Source organism: Sceloporus occidentalis, unplaced genomic scaffold, assembly GCF_023333645.1.
Source record: "Sceloporus occidentalis isolate IW3139 unplaced genomic scaffold, rSceOcc1.0.p SCAF_4, whole genome shotgun sequence".
Taxonomy (NCBI): domain Eukaryota; kingdom Metazoa; phylum Chordata; class Lepidosauria; order Squamata; family Phrynosomatidae; genus Sceloporus; species Sceloporus occidentalis.
Genome location: NW_028316984.1, coordinates 141,709,490 through 141,735,205, shown reverse-complemented (window position 1 = coordinate 141,735,205; position 25,716 = coordinate 141,709,490). Strand labels below are relative to the sequence as shown.

At 40.4% G+C, this 25,716-nt stretch overlaps 1 protein-coding gene across 4 annotated transcripts in view; it reads right to left on the bottom strand.

Moving 5' to 3' along the window:
- RGS6 (regulator of G protein signaling 6) overlaps window positions 1-25,716 on the bottom strand; it is a 325,966-nt gene that overhangs the window by 32,234 nt on the left and 268,016 nt on the right. For 3 of the 4 annotated variants that reach the window (XM_089521809.1, XM_089521807.1, XM_089521808.1), the window contains exons 13-15: window positions 24,707-24,817; window positions 21,747-21,872; window positions 7,516-7,702 (exon numbers count right to left, since the gene is read on the bottom strand). In XM_089521809.1, coding sequence (XP_089377935.1) covers window positions 7,516-7,702; window positions 21,747-21,872; window positions 24,707-24,817 — 424 coding nt within the window. The remainder of the gene's footprint in view (window positions 1-7,515; window positions 7,703-21,746; window positions 21,873-24,706; window positions 24,818-25,716) is intronic. The other variant, XR_016280962.1, reaches the window with a different exon arrangement.

Below are 25,716 nucleotides of genomic sequence, written 5' to 3'. Positions count from 1 at the left end.
GAATGCTGGCATGGAAGAGAGTTGGATATATATACACTATGTGACCCTGTGTGGGGAGGAGTGATTTCCATGTTAATTTGTGTATTGTTCTGTTGTTGATGGTAAGGCCTCAGGGTGGGAGAATATGCAAAGAGGTTTAATTAAACAGACACTAATCCTCTTTGCATATCCTCCCACCCTGAGACCTTGCCATCAACAATAGACCAATATACAGATTAACATGGAAATCACCCCTCCCTGTTCAGATTCACATAGTATATACAGATTTCAGCATACACTGAAAGCTGCGCCAGAAAAAGCCATGGCGTGCCCCAGAAGACGTAATGGGACACCCTGGAAGAAGTAATGGCATAAGCCCCATTATTTTTAATGAAACTCCAGCATACGTGGGATTTCCCTTACATCGGGGGGGGGGGGGTGTCCAGAAAGGATCTCCTGTGTAAAGGAAGGGCCCACTGTATATACCCAACTCTCTTCCATACCAGCATTCTCTGAAGATGCCAGCCACAGATGCCAGGCCACATAGCTCAAAAAACCCACAAAAACTATAGCAATGCTCACTATCTACATACAATTCTTGTCCACAGTCTTGCACAGTGTTTCCATCCCACACTAGATACTGTTCCAAGCCCAGCTGCACCCTATGGTGAAAATTAAAGTCATATAAATTACCTTGTGCCCAGACAGAGACAAATATTTGCATCTGATCTACATGCATAGCTTCCAATCCAACAAAGGAAAATCAGGTGTGGGTCACATTGGGTCACTTGTGTCAACAGCAATGCAAATACAGACCACTAGTCTTTTACTTCCATACTTCATGTAGCCACTCAAAACACTTAACAGAATACATATACCAGTAGCTGTGACTACACAGAGCTTTTATTCAAATCAACGAATAGAAATTGTGTGTTATTTTTTGTGGATTTGTTCCTGTTGAAGCCATAGTATGCAAACTGGAAAGTGCAGCTGAACCTTTGGTAAGATAAAATGAAAGTCCAGCTGATCTGAATCAGTTGTAGAGAGCAAAATTAGATACAGTAAATATTTATCTATAAATGCAAGAGCCTACCATCTACAAACATTTTGGTAACTGACCTTACTCTTATTGTGTGTGTGTGTTAACTGCCTTCAAGCCGGCTCAGACATATATCAGGGATGTAGCCGGGGGGGGGGGGGGGTCCATGGGGTCCAGACCCCCCCTTCCATTAGAAAAATGATTGGCATGCACTGCTGCACCGCTGTGCCCAAGCCCCATTATAATGGTGGCACTTAGTCTGGACCACCACCCCCCTTCCTAAAATCCTGGCTATGTCCCTGCATATATCTACTTTATTAATGATAGTTCTTGATAGTTCATTTCCGGCAGATTCAGGGCTGTGACTTGTAATTCAGTCTTTCTCTTTTCCTGCTGCCTTCTACCTTACCTAGTAATATTGTTTTTTCTAGTGAGCCATGTCTTCTCATGATATGACCAAATTATGACAGCTCCAATTTAGTCATTTTGACTTCTAGGGAAAGTTCAGGCTTGATTTGTTCTAGGATCCATTTATTTGTCTTTTTAGTAGTCCATAGCATCAGCAGAAATCTTCTTGAACACTGTATCTCAGATGAGTTGACATCCCTACATGTAATGGAAACTTCAGTGAAATATCTTTGCATTTCACAGTCTTCCCTAATTCTTGCATAGCTGCCCTTCCAAGTTGTAGTCTTCTTCTGATTTCTTGACTGCAACATCCATTCTGATTAAATGACTGATCCAAGGTATAGAAAATCTTTAACTCTTTCAATTGCTTCATCACAGAATCATAGAATCATAGAGTTGGAAGAGACCACAAGGGCTGTCCAGTCCAACCCCCTGCCATGCAGGAAATCTCAAAGCATCCCTAACAGATGGCCATCCAGCCTCTGTTTAAAGACCTCTAAGGAAGGAGACTCCACTACACTCCGAGGGAGTGTGTTTCACTGTCGAACAGCCCTTACTGTCAGGAGGTTTATCCTAATGTTAAGGTGGAATCTCTTTTCCTGTAGCTTGTATCCATTGCTCTGGAGCAGAAGAAAACAAGTTAGCACCCTTCTCAATATGACATCCCTTCAAATATTTGAACAGGGCTATCATATTATGTCTTAACTTTCTTTTCTCCAGGCTAAACATCCCCCGCTCCCTAAGTCGTTTCCAGACACTTAAGCATTTTAGTCGCTCTCCTTTGGACACGCTTCAGTTTCTCAACATTCTTTTAAAATTGTGGTGCCCAGAACTGGACACAATATTCCAGGTGGGGCCTGACCAGAGCAGAATAGAGTGGCACTATTACTTTCCTTGATCTAGACACTATTCTGTTGATGCAGCCTAAAATTGCATTGGCCTTGTTAGTTGCCACATCACACTGTTGACTCATGTTCAATTTGTGATCTACTTGGACTCCCAGATCCCTTTCACATGTACTCTTGTTCATCCAGGTGTCCCCATCCTATATCTGTGCATTTCATTTTTCCACCCTAAGTGCAGTATCTTGCATTTCTCCGTGTTGAAATGCATTTTGTTAGCTTTGGCCCAGCTTTCTAGTCTGTTTAGGTCATTTTGAATTTTGATCCTGTCCTCTGAGGTATTAGCTACTCCTCCTAATTTGGTGTCATCTGAAAATTTGATAAGTATACCCCCAATTCTGTCCTTCAAGTCATTGATAAAGATGTTGAATAGCACTGGGCGCAGGACAGACCCCAGTGGGACCCCAGTGGTCACTTCTATCCAGGATGAAAAGGAGCCATTGTTGAGCACCCTTTGGGTTTGGCCAGCCAACCAATTCAAATCATGTACGTTAAAATTATGTAAATCATCTGTAGTCATTATTTTTGTTTTCGTAATGTTCAGCATTTAACTGAGCACTTTCATCCTTGCGTTTCTTCAGTAATTGTTCCAGGTTTTTGCTGTTTTGTGCTAATAATGTGGGGTCATCTGCATATCTTAAATTGTTGATGTTCTTCCAGTTTTCCCACCTCCTTCCTTCAATTCTAATCTTGGTTTGTGTATGATATTTTTAGCATACAAATTGAAGAGATATGGTGATAGAATGCAGCCTTGTCTCATTATTTACAGAATTCAAATAAAAAACACCACAATCACATACACTGAATCAGAGAAGGCAACATCAAAACTGAAAGTCACCACCAGCTTTACGTGATACCATTTAGGCATTGTCAAAAAAGGACAAAAGACAACACAGATTTGCAAAAAATTTTTACATATCCTAATTCAAAGGCCTATATTGAATAGTTAGTTCCAACTATAGTATGCCCTTTGAATTAATGGCAAGTTAACACTATATAAATCCCACAAACTTAATGGATCTATTCTAATTGGGAGCAACATTGGGATTAGAAATCAATCTCACTGTAAAAGGAAAGATTACAACCAACTTGACTTGTGTCCTGGTACTAACTGTGATTAGTCACCACTTAGTAGTTAGGAGGCCTGTACTCTCCCTCCTACTATTTATTTTTAAACCAGACTTGGATTTGACAGCCCTTCAAACAGCCTTTGAATGTGTCCACAGTGTCTGCATTTTAGGCTTGTCAGGTTGGAATACAGGATGATGTCCTGTAACTTTAACAGTCTGCAGATACTTGATCACAAAGACATTGTTAGCCCCAGAGATACCTACCCCTACCCCTCCTCTTTTGATATCAATGTTGTTATAAAGTCAGCCTCTATGATCCTAACGTGCCATTAGTTGCAAGCGAGCAGGTCATGTTGGCTAGTTTAGAAGTCGCCAAGACAATTTATGTTCCAGACATGTCAGAGGAGGTGGGGAAGAGCCTAGCTCTGAAACAATAGGATAGCTCAGGTCGGAGGAAATAACTCCATCTACCTGGCATCTTAAGGTGTCCACTGCCAGAACATATCCATTCACACCACTATGTCACACCTTTGGAAGACCCTACTTCAAAGTGGCACCTATGTATATCAAAAATTCAGACCATTTGGCCCCTTCAATTCTCTGGACTTTGCCCCAGGGCACAAAATTCCTAAAAATTATGAGACTTTTCTTTTGTTAGTTGGATTAGCTTGGGCTGCAGGAAGAGATGCTGCCGATTTGTACTTTGCTAAATTAGTACTTTGTCACATCTCCATTAGAAGGTCTTATTCTGTTCCAACCTAATACTTCAGTTCTCAGTTCTTGGGTGCCTGCGTGAGTGAATGTTGAGTGTGTTGGTTTTCCCCTTTTAAACTAAAATACAATTCAGTGAGAATTTGCCTCTGTGGTCCTTTGTGCCTTGAACCTTGGTATACAGAGAGATGATCCCAGGGCTGCATAACCTGGCCATTCATTGAGCTAATATTCAATTAAGCTATCCCTAAAGGAGAGCTCCTGTCCTGGTTACAAGATATTACAATGTTCTATTAGCACGGCTCCTTCCTTACCTCTCCCCCAAACCATCTTTTAGGTGATGCACATTTTCCTACACACATAACTGTTATTTACAGACTGTGGAAAATGGAGGGGTGGGGGTGGGGATATAGAGCATTCGGCTCCATTTCTGTAGTTGAATTCACACAACTTGAGATTGAAGGTGCTGTGTGTCTAGCTAGAAGGTGATTGGGGCAGAGGTAAGGGGGAAGATGTGTTATAATTCTACCTGATGGAATTTAATGATGTATCTTCCTGATCCAGGAACTGGTAACTATTAAAACTACAGAAGCACTGTCATGTATTCAGCCGGTCAACCCTCTCCCATTTTCTTGTGGAACATTTGTAACCATGGAACAGAATGGTGTGAATCCTATGTAGGCACTCCCGTCCCCAATACTTCATATCGGCCCAATTTTTATCATTAAATTTTGCATAGGAGTTTTATCTCAATTATTCTGTGAAGAGGATGTTTCCTGCAAGCTTAAATTTGCAGTGGAAGCATGGTGAATGTGTGTGTGTAGCCTGGGGATTTTTTTGGCAGCAGACGGAGCAAAGGGACAGGATGTGGCTTTAGTCAAGCCGCCTACAAGAGCAAACATTCTGCATTACAACAATAACTTGTCCATACAGTAGGCTGCATTCCAGAAAGTGTCAGTACTATGATATATTTGATCAAGTCCTTGGGGACTTTTAAGTGAAAAACATATGCTAGGTATACTAGATGTGCATCTGTATTCCTTGAAAGCCAGAGTAAAACCTCATTGTGAGTGTATTGTTTTGGCTATGGTGTATTTCTCAGAAAAAGACCATCTGGGCTTACCCTATGTCTGTTTATCAGGGTTGGGGAACATGTAATGATTGGTGTATGCTGTTTTAGGTCTGCTAAGGAGATGGATTGCATACCATAAAGCCACAGCACACTGCCTCTGAATGGCTATGCAGAACAACAGGTTGAATGATGCATTTCTCTTTTATGTGTTTCAGGGAAAGCCTATTTTATTCCCTGTATTAAAAAAAAAACATCTGGGTGTTTATGCCCTGTTTCTGTGCACAGTGGCTTTCAGTAGCAGCACAATAGCCCTTAGATTCCCCCTATAGAAAGAAAACTCCAGTTCAGTCACTCAGCAGTGATTATCGCCATAATCATCTACATGGCAGACACAGCATCCTTTGCCACCAAGTGGTAAGATTTTGTTTCCATGAGTTGTCAGCAAACACTCCTCAGTTATGGGCCTGTTCCCTTAAACTGTAAGCAGACCTAAAGCTATTTAAAAGTCTCTGATGTCACTGATTCCAGTTCAGAGCTCAGAGAAGTTACTTTTTGAGTGCTATGGAGCTATGCTAGCTAGGAGATTTTGGAAGTTATGGTCCAAACAGTAACATCTCTAAAGCTCTGGTCCAGTCTCCTGAAGGCTCCTGGAAAATGAAGCAAGAAGAAACCACCAAAAGGTTAAGGTGCTATGCTGGGTTCACTTTCTGTAACTGTTCTCAAGGCTTTTTACCCATGAACTTATCTGCCTGCACTGTACTGTACCATTATTCCTCTTTCTATCTTCTGACTGTTTCCATCTCTATATCACTTATACTTGCTATGAATCTCAACCAGTCCTTTACCATAATCTACTGCAGGTGCTGCTGGTCCCTGACCCACCTATATTGTCTGTATTTTGCAATGTTCCTAACCAAATGGACCTGGATTTTCATGTATGTACAGCTCCATAGCCAAAACAATATACACATATGTATGTGCACAAAATAAAATTCATCCTCATGCATGATAGTTTCTTCTTTTTTTGAGCTGTGGTTGTATTTTGGGATGGCAGATATCAATATACAGTTGCCCCTCCATTTGTGCAGACTTTAGATCCGTGACCCTCGCTTATTCACGATGAGCAAAATGGGGCGTGCACTCGTGGGCACTCGCCCCCGTTCAAGCCTACAGGGTTTGAATATGTGCGAGTTTCCATTTTCATGGAGGGGTGGTGGTGGTTCCGGACAGGATCCCCCACGAAAACGGAGGGCTGACTGAATATTCATTACTCAAACCTACTCTATTGCACTTGCTCATTTGTGCTGGGGATAACCCACATGTGTAGCTAAAACTGTTGTTCTGTACATGACAGGTATGATGCAATCATATGGACTGGGCCTATTTTTTTTTTATCATACTCGCATTATGCCCAATAAGCAGCAATATCAGATAGCCAAGCATGTTCCAGCTCCTCCGTTACTTGTAGAATCCACACAGGTATAGGAAGGTTTAACATATCTGGCTTCAGTTTACTGGAGGTCCAACTATTAGAATCAACAGTGTGTAATGAAGCATTTTGTTCCATCCAATTCACGGATGTTCACATTGTTTATTCTCTTTCCCATCTTGCACAATTTTAGCTGAATAGCCACATATCTTCCCTACCACACCAATGTTTTCTTTTAGCTAATTATGGCTGGCTTTCTGCACAGGAATGTGGCGTGTGTGAGAAGGCTTATGGGAACTTGGGCCTTAATTTGAGCCAGGGCGTGCCAGGTCTCACCCTTGAAATCTGGCTTCAATGCCAAGGCTCGGACCCAGAAAATCCGTTGTGTCATAACAATGTGTTTTCATTGGTATCTCCTGCTATTTCATAGATCTCATTACAATTGCTCTCAAAGATGCAGCACTGAGAAACAGCCTGTTATTGAGGTAAGGCTCAATGGTTGCTGCTGCTTTCAATATAAGCAACAAATTCAACAAAAGCCTTATGGATTCTTTCAATTAAGTAGTTTTTGGTAGCAAAGCTAATAAGTTCCTTTCCAAGAATAATGTTAGTGAAAATTATCTTATTTTGCTCTTGTATTTCTGCTACAGACTCCACTTTAATTGTTCTCCTTGTGCACATTCAACAAGTTAAATGTGAGTATATTTTAAATAGTTGCTGCCCGGGTTCAAGTTAAAAAGCAGATACAGGTTTGGATTACAGGTCCCAAAAGCCCCTAGCCAGCACACTCACTGGAATATTCTGGGATCTGTAGTCCAAAAAGCTAACATTTCCAAGTTTTGTTATGAAATTACACTTCCCCTTTAGTTCTAACGTGCTATTAGGAATGACACCCAAGTCCGAACCTGTGCATCTTCATATGTGTACCTCCCTGGGTCTTTGACATTTTGGCTTGTTATCTCATAGCTGTGAGAATCCAGGTTGATAGCACTCTGGGCCCCGGGAGCTAGGAACTCTTGCCAGATCTCTTCCACTCTGTTAGCCACATCTTGTAGTGGTTGTTTTTTGAGATCTTGTACAGCCAGCCAAAACCTGTATAGAGCCAAAAGAGAAAGAAAATCTGTCTCAGAAATATAAGTCAGCTTGAGTCACTGAGGCTCAAATGAACCCTGGTTCCATCTCTGCTGAAGCCTAAGTCAAAGACAGTTCATCCATTTGGGGGAACAGTAGCAGACATTTTTGTACAGGAAATATTCATGTTATATTAAGTACAAGTAACCTACAGCGATGTTTGTTCTTTTTGTGTGCCTTCAAATCATTGCTGACTTATGGTGACCCTAAGCCCCTATCAAGGGCTTTTCTTGGCAAGATTTGTTCAGAGGAGGTTTGCTATTGCCTTCCCCTGAGGCTGAGAGGATGTGACCTGCCCAGTGGGTTTCATGACCGAGCTGTAAATTGAACTCTGATCTCCAGAGCAGTAATCCAACCACTACACAACACTAGTATTTGAAAATCTTTAAAGTTTCTGGAATAACTAGAAAGTGACAAGCATAGCTACCATCTTGAGGGAGAGAGAGGCAGGCTAGCTCCATGAAGCCAAGTCCTCCCTCCAGTCCATTCACCCTGGTCCAGGCCTCGGAGGTTGAGAAAAACTGCTGGACCTCATCCCCTTCCCCACCACCACTTCCTTCTCCTTTTGTGTCGTGTCTTTTTAGATTGTAAGCCTGAGGGCAGGGAACCGTCTAATTTAAAAAGATTGTATGTACAGCGCTGTGTAAATTTACAGCGCTTTATAAATAAACGTTAATAATAATAATAATAATAATAATAGGAAAATGGGAAGTGTTCTGTATCCCATCATACATTTGCATTCATTTCTGTCTCATTCCCAATTCCCCCCAAAATATATTAATTTGGTTAGTGTGGTAGAGAACCCACAATAGAAACTGAGGCCCTATACAGACTGGCAGAAAGCGTCGACCTGTGAGCAGACTCAGGGTACAGTGTCCTGATGACACCTGCCCTAACTCCGCCCCCATGGCACCATTTGGTGCGTGCCAGTTGAGACGGAGCACGTCATCATGACACACCTCCAGCCCTGCGTCCAAATGACACAGGTCTTCTTGGTGGCTGCTCCCAGACCATGGAACTTGCTTTCTAAAAAGTCCAGGATGGTTTCATCCCTGTTCTCCTCTTTGTGACAGGTACAAACATTTTTTTGTTGCCAGATTTTGCAATCTGATGAGGACTGGATGGTGTGTGAATCAGAGCTTAGAGCTTGTGTAGAATTTTTAATACATTGTAATATTTTAAATGTTTAATGTTTTTAAGCTTATAAATTGTTTAATCTTTTTTGGAACTCCATCCTTTTTAATGCTTTTGTATTGTTTTTAATTTTTATGGTTTTTACATTTGTTTTTAGCTGTCTTAAGTCCTGATATAGGAAGAAAGGTGGAACAATAATAATAGCAGCAAAGTAGTCTTTGCTATTTTGTTCTAGATGGCCATGGTGGCTAAGGGACTCTGAAGAGCCACTTTTTCAAGCTCCACTTTCTTGTCACTTCTTTATTTGAAGTTGACTGTGCTGGTCCCATGTAATAGCACTATATGAGAGATATGAAAATCTGATACCTGGCATTGATCTTGTGATAAACCATTCAAGAGAACCAGTGTGGTGTAGCATTTTGAGTGTTCGTCTACAATTCTGGAGACCAAGGTTCAAATCCTTCCTCATCCATGGAAACCCTCTGGGTGACCTTGCACAAGTTATATTCTTGCAGTTTCAGAGGCAACCTCAAGACAAAGGCAATCCACCCACCTCGAACAAACCCTGCCAAGAAAACCCCATGATAGATTCACCTTATGGTTGCCATAAGTCAGAAACAAATTGAAGGCACACAACAACAACAACAACAACAACAACAACAACAACAACAACACAACAACAGACCACTAACAGTTTAGATCCGGTATTATGCTGGTACTGCATATCACTATGTAACTTTCTTGCCCTGTCTCTCACCATGCAACCCTCAATGACACCCCAAAACTGGATCCAGAGTTTCCAAGATCCTTGCAGGATTCTGGTGCCACAGTGTGCTGCAATGGACAGAGAAGATCACCACACTTCCATGTCTGTGCTGATGGATGTTCCCTGCTGGAGACCAAGTGACGATTTTATATGTGTAAACAAAGAATGATGGTAAAAATAATCTGAGGCTTCCATATCTCACACATATGAGCACAGATGCTTTCAAGGGCAGCTTGAGAAATGCATGGTGTCAAAAGAGCCATCAATTGACTCCTACATCTCATTAATTACCCCCTCTTCTTATTATATACTGACAGATTAAGGATCTTCCCCTTTAACAATAAACCTGAGCCATTTTGCTAATTTCAGAAAATATTATATTATTCACATGCCAGAATTATGCTACTTGGTCTGAGCCACCAAAGTGTTCTCTTTCTAAATAAAACCAATGGCAAGCATCTGTACACTGTTAACTTCCTGTTCTTAACAATCTCTCAGCCCAGCGAGAGGTATTAAAGCCATCTGTGACAAGCTCTGGTGGGCTGTACCCACAGTTGCCTTTGAAAACCGCCTGTAGTTTGATTGACTATCCATTCTGGTTCTCCTCCTCCATAGCCATGGCAACCAAAATGAAAGAGCAAGGCAGATAAGCCATTCCAGATAGGGAAAACAGCAATGCTCCACTGGAGTACAGGTTATAGACCCAATGGGAGAGCTTGAAATCCTTTAAAAATCTTGTCACTTATTCCTGCCTAAATGTACTATCACATAAGATACTCCACAGATAGGGGAAGGGACTGTAATTAGATCCATACTCTTGTACAACAAAAAGAGGGTCCTAAAAACCTTATTGTGGGCTGCATTTTGCAAAGTAATATAAATGGGATAAAGTGTGAAAATGGTCTCAGTTATGGAAAGCTCTTAGCATGCAGGACAAAACTGAGCTCATTTCACAATGGCTGTTCTACTTGGTAAAGGCAAACCAGCTGGAGGAAAAGGAATGCATAACCAGAGGAAAACATTCATCGCTGCATTCTCATTCCTGACAACCCATTGTTGTGACAGGGGCAGGCAGGACTTAACATAAACCTAAAACAACAGGCACCACTGTGGCTGAGGATTACAGCAATTGAGAAAAAGGGGACACAGACCTGAAATAAACAATTGGAGGGATTTATTTCTGGGGAAGAAGGAAATATGGACATTTAAACGGTAATATTAGCAGCAGCTGTAAATTGAGTACAGTTACTAATAAAATATCACACTGGTTGTTGCCAACAAGGATCATAACAACGTAAGGTCTGGGATGAAAGAAATGGTCACTTTCTCCTGTGGAAAAGAAAAGCGCTTATCACACTAATCAGTTGTTTCCGGCTATCCTGTTCAAAACATCTTCACTTGTACACATTGAGCTGTAATAACACCATTACAGCACAACGTAATTAAAATGAACTAATCACTGCCCAGATCTCTCATTGTGAGAGGTGACACAGGAAGAGAAATGGACCAGTTTGTTCCCTGCCATTTTTTTATATCTTTCTCCTGTGGGGGAAAAAGTGTTTACCATGCTAGTCAGTTGTTTCCAGTTGGCCTGTTCAAAAACCTTCATTTGTACAGTATTAATTAAACTGCAATAACACTATTATAGCATAACATCACAGCATTATTGAACCATTGCCTTTGAAAAATAAAAATAGTTTTTAAAAAGTAACACTGTAGTATCAACACTAGCCATGCCCTACGAGGAATGACTTAGGGAGATGGGGATGTTTAGCCTGGAGAAGAGAAGGTTAAGAGGTGATATGATAGCCCTCTTTAAATATTTGAAAGGATGTCATACTGAGGAAAGAGCAAGCTTGTTTTCTGCTGCTCCAGAGAACAGGACCCGGAACAATGGATGCAAGCTCCAGGAAAAGAGATTCCACAACATTAGGAAGAACTTCCTGACAGTAAGGGCTGTTCGACAGTGGAACACACTCCCTCAGAGTGTAGTGGCGTCTCCTTCCTTGGAGGTCTTTAAGCAGAGGCTAGATGGCCATCTGCCGGGGATGCTTTGATTTGGATTTCCTGCATGGCAGGGGGTTGGACTGGATGGCCCGTGCAGTCTCTTCCAACTCTATGATTCTATGATTCTAACACTGGGATGTATGGCACCACAGGAAAGCAGTAGAAAAATCTTTGGAAAACACTCTCATGCAGTACAAACATCCAAATAATGACTTTAAATGGTTGACACCCTGATCAGTGCGGGGAGTGGGAATGGTGTGGCACCTGGTGTGCAGCAGCTGGCTCTCCTGAATTGAGCCTGATCCAACTGCTCATATGCCACAAAACTGTGCACTAGCCCCAGGGTTCATAGCAAGCCTGAGGCTTCCCATGATTTTGCTAACTCTAGGGCAAAGTCGAGTTAACCAAGGAAACTTGAGGTATTTCACCGGAGGTTGCTGTGTGTCATGGAAACAGAGAGCATTGGCGCTGCCGTGAGCATGGATTTTTTAACCCTCTGCAGACAGGGCCAAAGAAATTTAAGGCATGGGACCCAATGGAGCATCTTGTGAGAGGAATACTCAAAGCAAATCAGGATCTGCCATGAGTAGGTTCTACTTAACACTGTTTTTTTGATATAACCACTGCCTAGTGTTTCCACAATATAACCATATGGAGCTACTAATACCACGTGGGAGAAAGAATATTCTCCTTTTTCTCACTATATTCTAAAAGTTGTTCTTGCAAACAGCTACCAATTTTTTAAAAGCTTATGCCAAAGTACTCATTGAATAAAGAGTTGTAGGGACAATTCATATCTTGCACCAGTGATCACTGGCAATTACTAACATGAATGATTTCTATAAATGATTTTTTGACCTCAGTATGTAAATATGTAGCACATATGACTTCTGAAGCCAAAGTTGAACATGGTCAAGTCCTGCTGATTTCGGTAAAAGCATTAAGCATGTGCTTAACCTTCTGGGATTCAGAAATACTTATCTGCTATATTAGATCTAGGCTGTCCTCACAAACTACCAAGCAGGAGAATTGCCTGCAATATTGGGAAAAATATAACATATGAACTGAGCTTTATAAAGAGACTTATACAAGGATTAATGTTGTCCTCACAAATAATGGGAAATCCAACAAATGGCATTTTCTCTGACCTGGGTCTGCAATATATCAAATGATCCCAGGGAAATTTATTTATTTATTTATTATATGTATAACCAATCTGCAGCTGAGGAGCTCAGAACAGCTTACATATGGTTCCCAGGTGGCTATACACAGCCAAACCAGCTTAGCTTCATGCTGTTGTATGGGACAGGAATTCATTTATAGCTCATTGAGAATACATATTTCCTTCTAGAAACATTTTTATGATATCAACCAAATGCCTTTTTTTGCCTGGAACATGTAAATTGTGAATGCTATTAATACAGAATGAGAAGTAAAAGGAACCATTTTAAAAATTACAAATGTATTCAATTTATAGAACAGAAAATGGCCTTTTGTGTATATACAAACTACTTATATCTGTTTGCAATGATGTGAAAAAGCCATTTGGAACATGAGTTGGAGTAAATGAGAAAGATGTATTTGGTACACAAAGAGATAACACTGAGATCCCAGCTTCCAAACTAGATTATAGACAGTAATTACTAAGACTCTGACCACACAGGGCATTGCATTTTATGGTACTCCAATAAGGGAGAAAACAGCATGGTGGGCATTCATACAATAAAACATTCTGAGCGGTATGGTGTGCCTTCCATATATAATTTTAAATGCCATATTTTCCAGTACAAAACTGGTGGGTAACCACACTTCTTCAAGAGTCAAGCTCATCACCAAGTCTGTGGGATACTATGATAGTTTCTGCATCGTGTGATCTCAATTTTCTCTTGAATTTAGACCAGACAAGTACCTATAGTGTTCCTGCACCCTCTAGCGGCCACAAGATATAAATATTGATTGAAAACTTATTTCAGCTTCTTGATACTTAACTGACTGGCTGATATTAAGAGAACAATTGGTTTGCTCCAGTTACAATGAGAGCACGTTGACATTTAGCATGAGTTTTGTAGCATAGCTAGCCATCCATTCCTATGCTCCGCTAAGGCTTCTTTGTACCCCCTGGGCTGAAGCAATATGCAAATTCAGAAGAATCCTACCTTCTAGGAGATGTCAGAGAAGTTAAGGACAGAACATACATTATTGCTATGTGCCTTCATGTTGATTCTGACTCAGGTGATCCTAAGGCATTTTCACAGGTTTTCTGGGCAAGATTTGTTCAGAGGGAAATTGCCTTTGCTTTCTTTTGAGGCTGAGAGAGTGTGACTTGCCGAAGATCACCCAGTGGGTTTCCATGGCTGAACCCTGGTCTCCAGTCATAATCCAACACTTACACCACTTCACCACACTAGATCTCAGAACATGAATTACTCTTAATAATAATGAGGGGTTACCAATTGATTGACCATGCAGGGAATGACATGTAACAAGTCTAGAGAAAGTTTAGAATGGTTATTAACCATTCTAGGTACTGCTTGTGAAATCTCAATGTGCAGGCAGATGGCTGCTTCTAGATGGGCAGAATCTCACGCCTCTCACTATCTTTTCCTTCCTTTGCAGTTTTCTGCATTCACTTAGGCAGCAGGCATATAACTACTAAGACACTGCAAGTACAACAGTCAGTTGGCCTATTACCCTCATTACACCTCCCAGAAAGCAGATGCCTAGCTTTCTCTCTATGTTGCTGTGGGCACACTGTGATGAGAGAGAGAAAGTTGCAGCTAACTGTGCATTCTATGCACCAGGCATTTCTTACTGAAATGTACACTGCATGTAGGAATGGCACGTTTTTGGAATTGTGATTGTGGTGGCTGAAGACAGCCTTAAGGGGAATAAGGAAAAGGCCAGCTAGTATTTGGGTGGGGAGCCTCAAGTTGTTACAACACCAAAATTCCTGTTCTAACCATGACTAATTCTGTAACTTTGGTATTAAATGTCATAATGGCATTTGTAATGTTTACACCATTGTGAAGTTGTGATTATTTTTTTACTCATTACAATAAACAATGAAGCAAACCACAGAGTACTATAAATAAAAGTAATTTCGGAATGCTAATGAAGGCTGAAAAATCCCCAATCCCAAATGTTGTTTTATTGAACCCTCCTTTCTAGCACTACCCTTTTCATTCTCCACTTTTGTAGTTCCCAATGTCCCCTCCCATCACACGTATCTTATTTCAAAGTAAAAGAGTCATCTCACTCTTACTTTTTTATTTTGTTTAAAAGCAGAGTGCTGTGGGTTTCCTACAGATTTCTTCTGGGTGGCTAGAGTATACTCAGACTTCAGACAGAGGGAAAAACTGGAGACAGCTGGTGAGGTTCCTTCCTCAGGGTTGGCCTGAGGTATTTTATTGCCATAGGCACAATACTGAAATAGCATCTCCCTTCCATAAGGTTTTGGGACTCCCAGAACTGGCAGCCCCTCCTTCCACAACTCACTTGGTCCTATGGTCTGTCAAGTTTTGATGGGGCTCTCCATCATCCACCATAACTGCACTCCTGTAATTGCTCCCCTGCTGGACTCACTGTTTACTCTTCATTGCTTTCAGCACACCTTGGGCTTTCCCTAGCTGTTGCTGCAGCTCATCCATCTATACACCATGTCTGGTCCTTTCACAGTTGCTGTGCCCATCCCTGTGTCGATAGTAGCATGCCCTTTCTTCTTTTGCCCGTGCTATTCCCATGGATACTTACAAGCAGAGCTTTCTGCACAATAAATACTTGCTGAGGGAAATGACCAACTTTTCATTAATGCAGTTCTTCTGCAACTGGCCTTTACTTATAGTTACATGAGTACTAACAAAGAAAACACACATGTACAGCTATAATACTACGACATCCTGGGTACAGGCATAACTCAATTAACAAAGCCTTTGACAAAGAACTTTCTTTTTACAAAGTTTTCTTCTGCTACCCAACCTCTCCTCTTTTCCTCTTTTTCCTTTGTCTAGTTCAAAGGGTTTTTTAAACAGCATTGGCATTGGGAAAGTGGTGAAGGAGAAACAAAGGCCTGTTACAGACAGCCAAAATAAAGCTGCTTCGAGTCACAGTGGAGGTATGGTGTTTCAATGATGCATGTGTCCTAAGAGTCCAGAAGTCACACCAAAGCCACGCTCCAGCCCTAAGGACTGGAGCATGGCTTTGGTTTGGCTTCTGGACTCTTAGGATGCATGCATCATTGAAACACCATACCTACACTGTGACTTGAAGCAGCTTTATTTTTGCTGTCTGTAACAGGCCAAAGACTTTCTCTTTCCAGGTTACAGCAGAAAGTCTACAGTAAAGAATGCAATAAAGCTTGAGCTAGGAAGGAATGGAATCTTCCTTAACTGATCTTTCTCTAGTTGTGTATACCTGTCTACAACGAGGCAAAATAACAGCACCTTCATCTAGAATCCCTTACTGAGTATGCATGAACAGAGAGAAAGGGGGAAAGGGAACTACCTTCACATGTTAAAAAAAAGAAAAGAAAAGAAAAAGCATTTTGGTTTGGCTACCAAAATGGAAATTGCAACAAAAGCTGAATCATAGAATCATAGAGCCATCAAGTTGGAAGAGACCACAAGCAGGGCCGGCTCATCCATATAGGCAAATTAGGCAGCTGCCTAGGGCAGCAAAATTTAGGGGCAGCTTGTTTTTGGTATAATATTTTGTGCAATTAAACAATATTAAAGTGAAAACTCATTACAGCAAGTGAAGCAAAAGCAAGCTACTGTATGGCGGTTTCTTTGTACAATGGCCAAAACATAAATTGAATAATTCTCAATACTTGAACGAGAGACTGGAACCTAAGTTTTATGTCATGTTTAGCTTTAACAAACAAAACAGTGGAAATCAAGGGGTGAAAATAATTATGAGGGGCGACAGGGGGTGCCAAAATATTTCTCATCTAGGGTGGCCAAATACCTAGAGCCGGCCCTGACCACAAGGGCCATCCAAGTCCAGTGATTCCCAAGCTCTGGTCCTCCGGGTGTTTTGGACTTCAGTTGGCCCAGAAACCGCAACCTGCTGGGTCAACAGTCAGGAATTCTGGGAGCTGAAGTCCAAAACCTGGAAGACCAGTTTCGAAATCCCTGATCCAGTTCAACCCTCTGCCATGCAGGAAGACACCAGAAAGCACTCCCCACAGAAGGCCACCCAGCCTCTTTCCAAAGAAGGAGACTCCAACACTCTCTAAGGGAGTGTGTTTCACTGTGAAACAGCTCTAACTGTTAGAAAGTTCTTCCTAATATTGAGGTGGGATTTCTTTTCCTGTAGTTTGAACCCACTGCTCTGGGTCCTACTCTCTGGAGCTGGAGAAAACAAGCTTGTCCCATCTCAATATGACATCCCTTCAAATATTTAAACAGGCCTATCTCCTCTCCAGGTTAAACATACCCAGTGCTGTAAGTGGTTCCTCACAGGCCATGGTTTCCAGAGGTTACTGAAAGTGTGTGTGTGGGGGGGGGGGGAGATAATCTCTGGATGTAGTTTGAGTAGTTTAAGATTCTTTCAAGTCATTCTGTAAGGGCCATAGTATTTTTATTTACTTATCCAAGATTTACCTGCTCTAGTTGTTTCATTTCCCATGTGCGTACTGTTAGTTTTGAACAAAAACACCGGCAAAACAAGTGCTCTTGTTTGTTATGGTGTAAGAACCTATCTCTATTCTTTCCACATTATTTCTGCTTCTGGTATCAATTTTTCTGTTAAAGAAGTAATATCCAAGAATGCATCTGCTTTGTTAACTGAGGTATATTTGTATAGCCATGTATGCCTCTATACTCATTTATACCTGTATAGCCATGCTGCAAAACTCTTTCATCATAGCTTAGTGGCAGAGCTTTGAAAAATTAAGAACATGAGGAGAGTCATATTGGAATGGATAAAAGGTCTATTGAGTTCTATATCCTGTTCAATTTTGAGAACTGTAGACAAAAATAATAATAAAAATAAATAAATAAATCAAGTTCCACTTAGGCATAAGGTTAGTCCACCTCTCTCAATTGCTTCAGGAAATACATACAGTGACACTAGCTGAAAATCTTATTCTATCCAGGGAATGTATTGATGGAAACATCTAAACCAGGGATGAGCAAAGTGTGGCTTTCACACAAGTTGCTGGGCTGTGTCTTCCAGCATTGTGCATCACTGGCTAGTGATCATGGAAGTTTCAATTCAACAACATCTGATGTGCCATATTTTATCCACTATTGACTAATATCAAAGAACAATGCTACTCCTGTGTGCTGGATAAGCTGCCCTGTTCTTTATCCAGAAATTGTTGGTTTTCTTTCAAAAACAATTCTGAATCACTGAGAGGAGATGTAGCTCCTTCTCACTTGCCTGTTGTTTCCAGGTCACATGTTATTTCTTCCGCACAGCTAGCTGTATCACCCAGAGAGCAGTGTGCCCCATTTTAAAGCAGGGGTGAGGAATTCTAAATCCCATCACCCCAGTCAGGAAGGCCAATGGTATATGATGATGGCAGCTGCAGTCCAACAACACCTGGAGAGACACTTAATCAATTTGTAAATAGTGGGACAAATCCTTGAAAGGTGGAAGATTGTCCTCAGCAATTGCGCCACACTGTTTTTCTGTTGTAAACTAGTAGCCATTCTGCTTATCCACACTGCTCTCAGGGAGGCACACTGCTCTCAGGGAGATACAGTTTGAGATATGGTCCCTTGAACATGATCACTGGAAAGCCACACAGAACACTATGGAATCAGTGAGAAAAAGAAAAGCTAACCGCCACCCCTAACTACACCTATTTAAATTAACATCAGACTGCTTGTCACATGATGGACAATGAACTTCTTCAATATTACTTGTGCACCTCCTGTATTGAGATAAAAATCATCGTTGTAGAAAATTGTGGAGATGGACAACTCAATTTGAGACTGCAGCTTAAATCTGTCAAGGCTCAGTAGGTCCACTATAGCTTTTTAAAAAAATAAAAATATATCATAGATTGTGAAACTGGTTTGGGTTTTAAAATGGTTCAACACATTAACATACCAGTCAGATGAAATGATCAAAGCAATAGGATAGTAATGAAAGCACTGATCAAAGCACTGGGATGTTAATCAGTCTCTCAAAATGATGAGATAGATTTCCATGAATAACAGATCCAACTGCTCCTCTTTCTGCCCACACTGCTGCCCATATTCCTGATTTGGTTTTCTGTTTAAAACTTACGTTAAATCTTTTAAAGCAGTGGTGGACTCATGATATGTCTTTTGAGGCTACAGCTGGATCAATTGAAATCTCCCCCTCTGGGAATTATTCAGCCTTCAAAGGAATGCTTTTGGTTGCAGGAGAGATTCCTTTTGTCTTTATCCAAATAGCTAAGAGGCAACATCAACTGAGATGGTCTATCAGGAAAACCTAAGGGTGCCCTTCTTCTGAAAGCTAATTTAATGACTGATTTCTCAAATCTCTTTAAATTTAGTCAGTTAACAACCTATTTGTTCATTTTGTTTTAAAATCAACTGCCCCCCCCCCAAAACTTTGCTTTGTTTGGTTCATTAGTAAATGCATTGAATTGTAAACTGAATACCCAGTGTGATTTAATGATTTGCATTTTGGACTAGGATTCTGGGAGACCAGGGTTTGCATCCCCAACTCAGCCATGGAAACCCACTGGGTGACCTTGGAAACTCCTACCCTCAAAGCTGCAGACAAAGGCAATGTGAGATGCTCTATGAATAAATCTTGCCAAGAACACTCTGTGACAGGTTTGTTTTAAGATGGTTATAGGCTGGAAATTACTTCTAGGTACACAAAAACAACTAGTTAGAAGATTATTACAATTGTTCATGTGCTGGCTACACTGACCTGGTTGTTTAGGCAGTCCATGAGTCTATCCTTCTTCCAAAATGTCTTATCCTAGTTTCTTGTGTATCCAAGGAAATAAGGAAATAAATACTATTTCTCAGTAATAGACCATAGAAGCTCAGATGCTTCATTATGCCACACCATGCAATAACAAAACATTTAAAAACTACGATCCATATTCTTAGTTTTTCAGACCATAGGGAACCCTCATGTTGCATTTTAAGTATTATCTGCAATAATGAGGATAAGACATTTCCTTTAAAAAATTTAAACAATGAATCAGCTATATAACGCAGTCTACTGTTTTCACTGTTCATTTTGAAAGGGCTGACCTGGGCCCTCCTAATGTCACGTGATGACTGCTCTGAATGAATGGAGACTTTAATTATTGAAGGATTACTCATAGTACAAGGTCCTAGTGTTTGGCAGATTTAAGGGAGAAAATGGGGGGGGGGGCGCGAACCTACTCTGCAGTCTTATCCTCCCCCAGATTGTACCATATTCAGATGTGGGATGCTGCTCATCCATGGCAGGGGTAGATAATGTGGTGCCCTTCAGATGCTGATGGGCTGCAATGCCCATCTGGCCTGGCCAACATAGCTAATTAAGAAAGATGATGGGAACTGCAACAATAGATGCATGCCTAGAGGTTACCTCCCCCAGAGTCATATTCCTGATACATATCACCTTGGTGCCCTGAATAGCCCAAACAGGCTCTTCAAATTTATGCCAAAGCTGTGTGAAGTATTTTTCTTCTTCACCAGTATTAATAGCTATACAGGTGTAGAAAATGGAAATAGCAGAAAAAAGAACAAGATGACAGAGAGGAACTGGGAGAGGTTATTAGGAAAGATTATTGCCATAGGAATAAGTGTGCAAAGTCATAGTATCTAGGGATGCATACGTTGTAAAATTCCTCATAACAGTCAGAGGATACACGACATTCATATCTTCTCTCACTAATTTGCTGTTTGAAAAGGTACTAGTACAACTGAAAAACCTGCTGCTGGCCAGCAGAGAAAGTTATGCGGTGAATCTCTTTTGACACACTGGAAATAACGGTAAAGAAGGCACCATGGGGAAAAATCAATAGAGAAATGCTCTGTGTCCAGACTGTGGTCTCCAACTTCATGATTGGAATACTATACCATGAGTGTATAGAAAATAAACAGCCTGTTAAATTGCTTTTTCAGCTGCATCCCCCAATGCCCAGAGTCCAGGTCAAAGGTATATGCTCTTAAGCATTTCAATCAGGCTTAAATGTGTTTATGTGTTTAAATGTTATTGTGGGACCAGTTTTGTCCCAGCAGTCCCACAGAGCTTTCTTCAATGAGACTGGATGTAGAAAGACTCTTCATGGCAATAATAGCTGAGAATGCATTATGGGAGTTTGTCAGATTGAAGTTTTCTAAATTTGTTCAGGCACATTGCCGGATACCTTAAACACATTTTCCCAGTTAACCCTTGGGCTGACATCAAACAAGGACTATGCATGAACCATTAAGGCACTGACAAACTTACCATATGAATCTTTCCTACTGTTTTACTGGAGACTATTGATATAATGGGGAAAGCCAACATGTGATGGGAATTGTGAACTATCAGATTCTCACATGATTAAAAGAATCACTATGGCTTGAAACAGATGGGCAAAAAGCACTGCCTTTGGGCCAATTTGGGGGCATGGTGTGCAGATGATGCATGCCCCTGGTTTGGCTGGAAGCTGCTCTTAGGCTGGCTAACGTGGCCTAAAAGCCTGACATTAAAGGAGTGGGGAAAACCCGTTTCTTGCTGGCGATTCACTCTGGTTAGCAGCAGCAGCTGGCCTTGAAACTGCGGCATTTGGTTACCATGATCCCACATTGACCAGGGGTCAATTCGGGCTGGAGCAGCCTCTGGACTCTCCAAGCTGCCTGGTCTGTTTGACCCCTATGTGAATCTTCTTGGACCATCTAAAGCTACATTCTTCTGAATGGGAAAACAACTGATTTTTGTAAAAAAAATGATACAAGTATATCTTTAACAAGGGTTTTAGCAAATCCCTTAGTGGCTATTATTAATCTCCCTGCTACACGGGACTAGCTTAGTTGCCATGTTAATTTACACTTTTTGGTCTAGCATCTCCCATCTCACACTCATTCTTTAACTGCTGACATCAGTTAATTTTGCCCCTACTGTAATTTGGTGAGTGCTAAATCTTTAGTTTGTCTCAAGAACTTTTACCTGAGGTTTTCAGAACTGAACTCTGATTCCAAAAACCGAAGAAATTGGTCACGTCCCACTGGATCTTTCAACACTTCATCTATAGAGAAACCCCATCTTTTGACACGATGCTGAGAAGGCTCTTTGCTATTAAAAGGATACAGAAGAAAGAGAAGTATCAGCCTGTACCTCCTTAAGCAATCTTTAAGCATTTCTCTGCAATATCTTAATTCAGAAAGCTCAGCAAAGGTGTTTGGTGAGTAGTCACAATTTAAATTAAGCTATGGAAAATGCATGCATACCTCTGGATTCAGAAAATAGAGAAATATGTACATATATGCAAACAGGTGATTTGCTATCCTGTCAATATGTCAGAAAAAGATAAGTGGTTTTGTGCGTATATGGATACAAAGCTGATATTCAACAGAAACACTTGTTTAAAATTTCAAAGATTCTGTTCTGTATCCAAGACAGTAAAATCCTTTCCCTCAATATTTGGATTAACTACTTTAATCTTTAACTAATAGTAAATTGTGATTTTTTTTAAAAAAGAAAGAATAAATTTAAATATCCTCTTGATGATTTTTTAAGAAATACTAACAGTGATATAGATCATATTATTCGCAGATGGACCACTTTTTCCAGTAGACTTCTCATGATATATTTATAAAAACGAATGGAGGGGTGAATTTAATGGCTAACTGATGTATTTTACCATGATTTTTATGGATCTGAATCAATTTCTTCAGACACATTTTAAAGTCTGTTAGAGAAAGACTGATACGTCCACTCTGCTGGCATGAACCCAGCAGATTTTGGGGGAAGAGTTTAGAAAAGCTGCCTTTTTGGTTAAAAATTCTAAGAATTTTTACAGCCATACAGCCACTATATTTAAAAAAGTTTCAATAGCCTATATAAAAGTGAAACTTGCCCAGACCAACAAACCTTAAATAGCCTGTGTGTAACTGAGCTCTGCTTTGCAGGCAGGAAAGCTGTTGTGTGAAACTAAGCAATAAGAATGGAAAGAACATTCAAAAAGATGTGAAAAATGGTTTTTAAAAAGTGTTTCTTCAGTGCTGAGAACCACAAATGAGAAGAATCATGGACTGACAATAATTTTTGCAGTTCTGTGCAAAATTTGCATGTGGTTATCGTCAGTAGAAAGCATCACATTATTATTATAATAATTGTATTACTATAATTGTGCATTTAAATAATTATAATAGAAATATTATTTTCTCCACACAAAAGGCTTTTTCTGGTACAGAAAATAATGTTGTTCAGGGACTTATTCTGTGCAAATTTTGTACGTGGTTATTTGCACACATAGAAATTTTATTTTCTGCACAGAAAATGCTGTTCAGGGACCTATTCTGTGCAAAATTTGCATGTGGTTGTTTTGCACACGTAAGAATATTATCTTCTGCACAGAAAATGATGTTTCTGGCACAGAAAATGCTGTTGTTCAGGGACATATTTTGTGTAAAATTTGCATGTGGTTGTTTTACACAGATAGAAATATTATCACCTGAGCCGAAAAAGTTGTTTCCAGTGCAGAAATTCCTATTCTCTGCAGAAAACTACCACATATGGAGTCTGCACAGAGTAACTCCTGAACTGCAAATGGTCTTCAAAATGGAACAGTTTTTGGAGACTTCCTTGCAGCAGGAAGAAAATTGCTAAAATTACTGTTTGCTTCCTTCAAAAAGAAAGTCAGAGAATTACATCCCTACTAAGCAACCTTTGTGCAATGAAAAATTATTGCATGGAACTCAACATAAACCAGCAGATAGTACTGGGAGGAAATTGCTCCTGAGAAGATAGAGTTATAACTCAGCTGTGCTTTGTATATTTGTTTAGAAAATGTCCAACTAGATAAGAATTACACCTGGTTCTGCCCACTTCACTTTGGTTCTGTCCAGTGCCCTTCACTCCCCTCCATTCCTGTAATGGGGCCTTTGAGATCTTCCCAAAATTGGAATCCAAACATCAGGTGAAATGTTTCCCACTCTGATGTACAGGATTGCACTTTCAGGTACCAATACTCACAGTGTGTTCCATACATCAAGTATGGGATCTGACCTCCATTGCTTTCTAAAACACCACATATGGATGTGATGCCACAACTACTATAATGATACATCAGAATGAATGTCTGGAGAGAGGTTTGGAGCAAGGGTGAAGCCAAAGGCATTCCAGATTTGAAAGGATCTTACTGGTCTCTTTCTTTTTATATAATAATAATTTATACCGTGTATACTCAACTGTAAGTGGACCTCATGTATAAGCCAAGGAAAGGTTGGAGACCAAAAGTATGGATTTGGACATGACCTCAAGGGTAAAACCTGGAGGCTCCTTCTGTGTGTGTGTATGTGTGTGTGCAGCAAGAGGGGCTCTCACTCAGGCTTTTTGCTTCAGCGTTCAGCTTTCGTTTCAGGTGAGCAGACAGGAGAGGGATTCTTAAACAAACAGCAATATCAATCAGTCACCCAGGACTGATCTCCTGCCTGCATGGGGAAATCTGAAAGAGCTAATATCACATTACCACAATGACCCATAAATAAGTCGACCTGCGATTTTGGGGTCAATTTTGGGGCATAGATTTTTAGACTTATATGTGTAGGTTGGTTTGTATATATGATAGGCTGGTTTGATTTTAATAATAATAATAATAAATAATAATAATAATTTGTTTTATTTATATACCGCTATTCCAAAGATCATAGCGGTGAACAGCAAGTAAGCTAATTAGCAAGTAAGCTAATTTGCCCCCAACAGTCTGGGTACTCATTTTAGCGACCTCGGAAGGATGCAAGCCTGAGTCGAGCTTGGGCCCTTTTGCTGGTCTTGAACTCGCAACCTTGTGGTTTTGAGTGAATGGCTGCAGTACATGCATTTAACCACTGCGCCACCAGGCGCATGGGAATAAGGCAGTGTTTTAGAAGAACAAAAAGTTCACTTTTAAAATGTCAATTTCCTACCTTGTTTCTAAGTCCCAAAACACAGCGTCATCATTTATCCAAGGGTTGGAAGGTTCCGCAGGAGTTATAAAAGGATCATAGTCAATATACTGATCTGAGTAAGTAATTAAACTGTTAACAGGAGAGAAAAAAAGAAGGGGCGAGGGGCCATGTTTATACATTATACATAAATTCCTGGGTATATTCTTACTATATATTAACTGAAACATTTACATTTAAACCACAATTTTTACATAGAGCTTGTACAAAAATGTCACTTTCATCACTACAACTCCCATAATCCCAGACATCATGGGCACCGGTCATGCCATGGGGGAGTGGGTGTACAGCAAAAAAGAAATCTGTACAAACCTCTAGCAGCCTGTCTATTGTAGTACGTAAAAGCTGAAATATAAAGGCTGATTTCTATGGACTATGCAATCAATGCTTCTATTTTATATTATGTTGCCTTTATGAGACTGAGGGGGAAAGAACAAGTCTTATATTGTGTACCACGTGAATGTAACGTCTTCAGTTTTGTAAAAACAACTACACAGCAATGTGATGAGGTAATTGATTATGAGTGACACAAATTATTATCAAACCAATTTAGTGGATATATTTCAGTCAAAATTAAGCACTTTTAAGTGCCATCGATTTCTACTGGAGAGAGTTTGGTCTGAGAATTTATGATTTGTTTAAGCAGTCCTTTACTCTCCCAGAAATCAATCACACAAAAGCACTTGTTTAATTATTTGGTTAGTGTTGGCTAATATTCTCCTTTAAATAGTCACTGCATACAGAAGATTTCTCATTGAAACAGTGTCTTCAGTGACTATTCCCATGGCTAGGTTACATGTCATTAGTTCATTCTCTTGGGGCATAAGCCACTGCCTCATGCTTTTTGGGAAAATGATATCCAGAGTGTGTGAGGTTTTAAGATAAAAATTCATGTTAAAACTGGACAAATAAATTAATTCTTTACATATAATTAGTGTCAAGTAGAGATTTGGGAGATCCCCACAGAGCCT